Below are 7,758 nucleotides of genomic sequence, written 5' to 3' on the forward strand. Positions count from 1 at the left end.
TTATTTTGTACATAAAATACTTATTTCATTGTTAACTTAGAAAAGACATTAAATTCTCTATATGGTTAGTATATTGTTTAGACAATACTTACCCCCCCTCCCGTTTTAAACATTCATACAATATATCAAGTAAAACATGTTCCAAGGGAGGAAATGGTACTAAATTTCTGATGCTGAATTTATAATCTACCACTCTTCTGCCGGTTTGTCATATCACAGTGACTTTTGAACTATTATGATGCTGTAAGCTTTGTCACTAGTATTTTAAGTACAACAGTGTCAACAATGATGAAGAGATTTCAATGTAGCTCCAGATCAAAATCAAAATAGACTAGAAAGGAGGATTGGTGGTCAACTTCTGAAATAATGAGACATGAAAACCTATTACTATCAGCAAAATATTAGGTTATATAATTCTGGAAAACAAACCCTTTAGTTGGAAGGTACTTACTGTGGGGATTGAAACAAGCAGTTACAACAATCTACTTAAATATTTTAGGCATTTCCTTCTTCTGTACATAAGAGTCAGAACTGATATGATGACACTTCACAATAACAATTATTTTTCTTGATGAGAAATGCAGGGACAATAGGCTGTACAACCACAAACTTTTGTTACTCTCATACAGATTTTGAGTCCTAGTGATCTAACAATACAGATCATTTTCTTACATTCAAGGCTATAATAATCTTTATGGAAACAGAGAACCATCTGCTTCTCCTGTGGAGTAGTAGCCAGTGGATTCGAATCCCTAACCTTTTAGTTAGCAGCCTGGTCCTGAGTCACCATCTCAGTGGGTCAGATTTTTGTTATGTCTTGTGGTATCAAAGCAAACTCATGACTGACCCTCCCACAATCTCTCTGAGCCTGTAAATCACAAGAAGAGAGATTTCCCATTTTTCTCCCTTGGAGCCTCTGATGGTTACAAACTGTGTGCCTTTGGATTGACAGCACAACTTCCTACCACCAGATCACCAGAGCGCACTAACAGATCATATGCATCCTTTAAATGTAATCTGAGAAACACAAATGGTACATTTGCAGGCATGCATGGAGTTCATCCTTGGAATCAAAGTTAAAAATGTTATAAATCTGAGCTCTAATCTATGAATAATTCCGTTCCTATGGAAAAAAAATAAAGACAAAAGATCCAAGAATGGATTACAAGTTAACCAAGGAAATTATTCAAGTACTAAGGAAGAATTGATGAAAATAAGAAACTCATAAAAGAAAACCATTTAAAGTAAAGCGAATGTAATTTCCATGTCTATGTTATTTATAAAAGAGTTGATACTTGAATTTGATTAAGATGATGTACACTAGCTTCAACAAAGTGTGCAAACTGCCTTTAGACCAATGGCCGTCCCAACAAAAATGCATTCTGACACCACACTTTCCTCAAGGCGTTCTTCATCTCTGTGTTTCTCAGTGTGTAGATCAGAGGATTAAACATGGGGGCAATAATGGTGTAGAAAAGAGCAAACACTTTGTCTTCTGGGAAAGTGGTGGCTGGTCTAATGTAAATGAAAAGGACAGGCACAAAGAATAGAACCACAACTGTAATGTGAGAACTGCAAGTGGAAAGAGCTTTGCTGCGGCTCTTGGGAGGGTAAGCCCGAATGGTGTATAATATTAGAAAGTAGGACAGCATCAAGACCACAAAAGTCACCAAACCCATCATGCCTGAATTGGCAACAACCAGGATCCCAGTTCTGTACGTGTCAGTGCAGGCCAGTTTCAGTAAAGGATACACATCACAGAAGTAGTGATCTATCTCATTGGGACCACAGAAAGGTAGACTGATAGTGAGGAGACACTGGAGAAATGAATGGAGAAAAGCCCCAGCACAGCAAGCAAAGACCATGACATTGCACTTCCTCCTGTTCATGATGATGGTATAATGCAGGGGCTTGCAGATGGCCACATAGCGGTCATAGGCCATCACTGTGAGGATGAAGACCTCAATGCCCCCAAAAAAGTGCATGGTAAAAAGCTGTGCTATGCAGTTAGTATAGGAAATTGTATTCCTTTCTTCCAGTAAGTCAATTACTAGCTTGGGTGTTACTGTTGAGGTATAACACAGGTCTGAGAGAGCAAGGTAATTCAGAAAGTAATACATGGGTTGGTCTATTAGCTGACTAGCAATGATGGAAATGATTATGAGCAAGTTTCCCAACCAAATAGCTAGGTAACAAAATAAAAATAACAGAAAACATAGATTTTTAATTTTCTTATTCTGAGAAAGTCCCAACAGAATAAATTCAGTGACGTTGTGGATATTGTCCATGGTTTAATGCTCAGATGGTATAACTAAGGAGAAAAGTGACAAGACAGATTAAAAGAAAAAGTGTATGTATGGATGAATTAGATTGAATATTGTAGAAATAACCTTCATTTTTTAATCAGCTATCCCATATATAAATATTTAAACCATGCATTAGTAGGTTTACTGTATTATTTTGCATTCGAATAAGATTATGTCTTAGAGTAACAAAAATTATTATAATAGTTAAAATAACTCAAGGCATAAGCTAAGAAGTGCAATCAACCTATGCATGGCAACCTAAAATGAGACTAGTGATATGAGTATTTTGTCTCAAATAACTTGTCCTTTAAATTTATTGAAAGAGGATTTGGATAAAGTATGCAGGGGTACATTCAAATCTTGTCTTTATTCAGAATGTTTGTATTCCATGTATTTTTTTATCTTTGCATCATTTTGCAAAATGCTTTATAAAAAATTATTTATTCTGAATAGGAAACTATTATTTAAGTTTTATGTAAGTTATTTGTGTTTATCTTGACCATGGAGTAATTATCAATTTATATATTAATGTATGTATATGATATATATTATAGAGAGCAATAAAGAAAACATGATAGTATTTTAAGTCTAAATGACTATTTTAAGTCTATTCTTAGAATTATTCTAGAAATTTTGTATTAGTTCTTCTTTCAAACTCTGTTTTATTCATGCAAAAATTAAAATAGAGGGATATTTTATCTTAAAACTAGCATGTTTTCTTTTGTTATTAACATCAATTTTTTTTAAGGAAACCATTCTGTTTCTCGTAAAAGTCACCAGTTCTCACCCCTATTCATTAAATTCATTCCATATTGGTGACCAGAATCTTCTGATAATAAATTGTCTAAAATCACATTTCCTGCTATTAATTACTCTTGGATAACATAGCAAAGGAGAAAGCATGTCATGAACCTCCTTTTTGAGGGTTTCCTTCATTTCTTTATTTTCTTTCTCTTTTCCTTTATGTTTATGTTTTATTTGTTACCTAAAATGTGAGTCACTTACCTCATCTGTAGGCTTGACCTGGTTTTCCTCCAATTATGTAATATTTTCGTTCATGATTTCTCCATTATTTTACATGTCCCCTCTTTCTTTGATATCTGACAAATAATAGAATGCCAATGATTAAATGCATTTTACTTAAAGTGAGGACTTATTATATTAAATATTTTCAAAAAAAATGAAGAAAAATGAAAATTTACAGTTCTGTAGTGAAAATAAGGATAGTTATAAAATAAATTTAATGTATATGCTAACAAACACACATATGTACGTTTTTATACAAAAATAATTCCTTCTCTTTAGAAGAAATAACTCTTCCCGGTTTCTTAAATCTTTACCTCTTTCCAAGTAATTTGTCCATAGAGAAATTTCTTTAGCTCTTATTCAAAGGTGCCATACAGAATTTAGGGTGTAGTTAGAATAAATATTTACCTTCCATTTAAGATATTAATAAACGTTACTATCCAATCAGCCTATGCTGGTCATAGCTATTGCAGTTTGCTGTATTCCCTGAAGAGAAAGACATTCTCTTCTGATTTCTGATACTACTAGGAAATAAAGATCATTATCTATATTTACCTTGAAACTAAATTTGTGATCCAATTCTAAATGATGTTTTAAGGGTTATGGCTGAGATAATATTATCCCATTCTCCCTTTCCCCCCTATCTGGTGAGATATAATCCAAAAGAAATATTGGCTAAATTTACTGCTGCCAATTAGTTAATTCTTTTCAGGTGCTGAAAACATAGTTAGGTGCTGTTACTGTTAGTTGCTGTTGAGTTAGATCCAAACACAGAGGACTTGCGTACAAGAAGAAACACCAGCAGGTCCTATACTAGCCTCACAATCTTTGCCATAAAGGAGTCTATTATTGCATAATCTTGACCAATCCATTTTGTTAAAAGTCTTTTCTTCATTTGAATGACCTTTGCTTTACCTAGTATAATGTCCTTCTTTAAAGAGTGGTCATTCCCACTAACAAGTTCAAAGATCTAAAGCAAAACTCCTGTCCTATCATACTAGGAGCATTCTGACTAGAATTCTTTAAGTGATATTTGTTCACTTTCCTGCCAGCTCATGGCAGTCTTCTGCAATATTTTTATGTAGTAATGTTGTTGTTGTAAACCGTGGAGTTGGAACAGATCCCTCGCTGAACCTCTGGTAGGTTTTCAGAGACAGTAATCTCATAGAAGCCCATCCTTCTCCCATGGAAAAGCTGGTGGCCTTGAACCATGTGCCTTCAGGATTGCAGCATATTTTCTTGCCACCAGACCACCAATTCTTTGTAGTCACTACTTTTCTTTTTAATTTTCACATGTATATGATGTTTGTAGGCACCATCAAATCAACTATGACTCATAGTGATCCTATAATTTGCAGATCTGAACCTTATCTTACTCCATTCTAATCATTTCCCCATTGATCAAGCCCATTGCTACAGTCACTGCATCAATTCATAGAATTAAAGGTCTTCAGCTCTTTCAATAACCCTCTAGCTTTCCTAGTTTGATGTCTTTTTCCAAGGACTGGTCCCTCTTTAAAATATGTTAGATGAAGTTTCACCCCACTTGCCTCTAATGAGCATCTTGGTTGTGTTGCCTCCAAGAGAATTTGGTTTTTCTTCTGGTAGCTCATGAGACAGTCAACCCACTTTGCCAGCAGCATAATTCAAGGACATGGATTCTTCCTTGGTTTTCTCTACTCATTGTACAACTTTCCAACATATAGGAAGCAAATGGTTGGGATCAGATGCAGGCTAGTCTTTAGCTAATATAACCACTTTAACACTTTAAAGAGGTCTTTGACAGGAAATTGTGCTCTGGAAGCTATGGTGACTATCTGTAAATAGTTTCACTGCCAATCAATCCAACGGCATCCTGCACTGGCAGTTCAAGTCTACCAGCAACTCAGTGGGGGGAGAATGATGGTCAATCTCCCATGCCATTTTAAACCTCTAAAAACATGTTGGAAGAGCAGCAATGAGTAAGTTCTGACTCATTGGCAATGCACAGTTGTTTGTTGTGCATGTAAAGAAAATTACCAAGATGTAGTTGCTCAAATAAAACAAGGTTTAAAATCAGAAAATGTATGCATGAATGTCTTAGCCTCTCCCCATACCTACTTAATCCATATTCTGAGCAAATAATTCAAGCAGCTGGGATAAAAGAAGCATGTAAAGATCAAACCCTTCAGTATGAATTACACTTTCACATAATAAATATCACAAAAATCCTTATATCTGTACCATGAAGAAATGCATGGATCATTTTACCTGCATCCAGAATAAACACCCATGCAAATTGTTGTCAATTTGAGACGCCATCATGTTGGGTATGATTCAGCGACCTGAACCCTGTCCTATCCTGTGACATCCTCAACTTCTCTAACACACTAGTGCTCATTGCTAAAGTCACTATGTCAATTCATCTTATTAGAGGTCTTCTTCTCCTCTGGTAACCTTCTTTTTTTTTTTTATCCAAGGACAAAGATTCTCACCACTGGACCAATTGGTAACATCAGGATGGATGGTGAAGAGATTGAGATTGTTCACAGCTTCAGTTTGCTTGGCTCCACACTCAACACCCTTGGCACCAGCAGCCAGGAAATCAAAAGATGTATCATGATGGAAAAGTCTTCTTTCTACTGTTAGGGACCTCTCTAAAGTACTCAAGAGCAACAGTGTCTCTCTGGAGACTAAGGTGCGACTGATACAGGCCATGATCTATGCAATCACTTGTTATGCATCAGAGAGTTGGACAATGACTAGAGAGGACAGAAGGAGAATTGACGCCTTTGAGCTGTGGTGCTGGAGAAGAGTATTGAATGTACCATGGACTGCCAAGAAAACAAACAGATTCACCCTAGAGAGGGTTAAACCAGGCTACTCCTTGGAGGCAAGGATTCTGAGGCTTCGTCTGACATACTTTGGACATGTTGTAAGGAGAGACAGGTCCTTGGAGAGGGACATCATGCTTGGTAGGGTGGAAGGACAGCGCAGGAGTGGAAGACCCTCTATGAGGTGGATTGATTCAGTTACTGGGGCAATCGGGATGGGAGTGTCAGCGACAGTGCGATTGGCACAGGACACAGCAGGGTTTAAGGGCTGTTGTACATAGGGTCGCTTTGAGTCGCAAACGACTCGACGGCACATAACAACAACAAACACGGAATAACCTCACCTAGCTACCTGTCCAAAGTATGAAAAATGAAGCTTTGCCATCTTTGCTTCCAAGGAGTACTCTGACTGTCCTTTTCTCCCCAGTGTATATTTGTTTGATCTTTCTGCAGTCCATGGAATATTCAGTATTTTTCTCAAACTCCAAAACTCAAAGGCATAAATTCTTCTTGTCATTCTCATTTATTGTCCAGTTGCCTGATGGATAGCAGGTGACTGAGGAGACCATGGCCTGAATCAGGTTACCTTAGTCTTCAAACTGACATCCTAACTCTTCAGCATTTTGGAGGGGTCCCTCACAACAGACATGTCCTGATTTCCTGAATGCTGGTACCAAGGATGTTGATTGTTGAACCAAGCAAGATGAAATCATTGACAGCATTAATCATTTTTCCATCTTATAATACAATGGACTTTTCTATTATCAAGGGTTTCTTCAAAGTGCTGGAGAACAAGGATATCACTTAATAGATTAAGGTTATATGACTCAAGTCATGGATTTTCAACTGCCTGATATGTACGTTAGGACTGACTAAAGGGGACCTAATATAATACCATGAGTGTTACTTTAAAGGCTATCTATCACTTTAAACTCCCTCAGAGATACCTCAGAAGACATGCCTACTGATCTACTCCTTAAAAACAGCAGCTTTGCCTACTCTATGCTTCAAAATTTTATTCTGAAACAATTGGGGTTCCCAAAGTTACATATGACTAAATGGTAATGATTTGGGTTTCTGATTTTGTCTGTGAGATTTTTTTTCATTTATTATTAATTTCAATGAAAATTTACAGAGACTTTGGATTTCCATTCATTCATTGTTGCACTTTTCTCCCCTCCCAACACTACCCCTGGTACTCTACCCTCTTGGAAAAGTAAAAGTAGAATTCTTTCATTGTTTTACAATCCCTCCCCCCAGGTGTACTCAACTATGGCTGTGAAAATTTTTATGTGTTGATCCAAGTGGGATGTGTTGTTTTTGATGCTGTTACATGCTATTAATCTTAGTATGATTCAAAGTGACTCTGTGAACAGCAGAATTTGTTATTCACTTAACATGCTATTTTTTATCCATTTATAAAGATCTTGTTCTCATCATAGTCACGTGTGTGATATATATATATATATAAATCTCCAACTGACACTGAACTACTATTCAATCCATTAAATTGTCCTTAAGCTTTAAAATAGACTTTATATCATTAATATTTATCCCAATTGCACTCTACGTAACATGATCAATTATAGAATTCTCATTATGATACATACACT

The 7,758-nt window shown here is 36.2% G+C and overlaps 1 protein-coding gene across 1 annotated transcript; it reads right to left on the bottom strand.

Annotated features, from left to right (window-relative positions):
- Positions 1–1,349: 1,349 nt before the first annotated feature.
- On the bottom strand, positions 1,350–2,288 carry LOC102854405 (olfactory receptor 4P4-like). Its single transcript, XM_006902329.1, has one exon. The coding sequence runs from the start codon at positions 2,286–2,288 to the stop codon at positions 1,350–1,352; it is 939 nt and encodes a 312-aa protein (XP_006902391.1).
- Positions 2,289–7,758: the final 5,470 nt, after the last annotated feature.

Source organism: Elephantulus edwardii, unplaced genomic scaffold (assembly GCF_000299155.1).
Source record: "Elephantulus edwardii isolate Elephantulus edwardi_28Jun2011 unplaced genomic scaffold, EleEdw1.0 scaffold00389, whole genome shotgun sequence".
Classification (NCBI taxonomy): Eukaryota; Metazoa; Chordata; class Mammalia; order Macroscelidea; family Macroscelididae; genus Elephantulus; species Elephantulus edwardii.

Excerpts from the sequence above, each read along its gene's own strand:
- LOC102854405 (XM_006902329.1), bottom strand. The coding sequence starts at position 2,288 with ATGGACAATATCCACAACGTCACTGAATTTATTCTGTTGGGACTTTCT.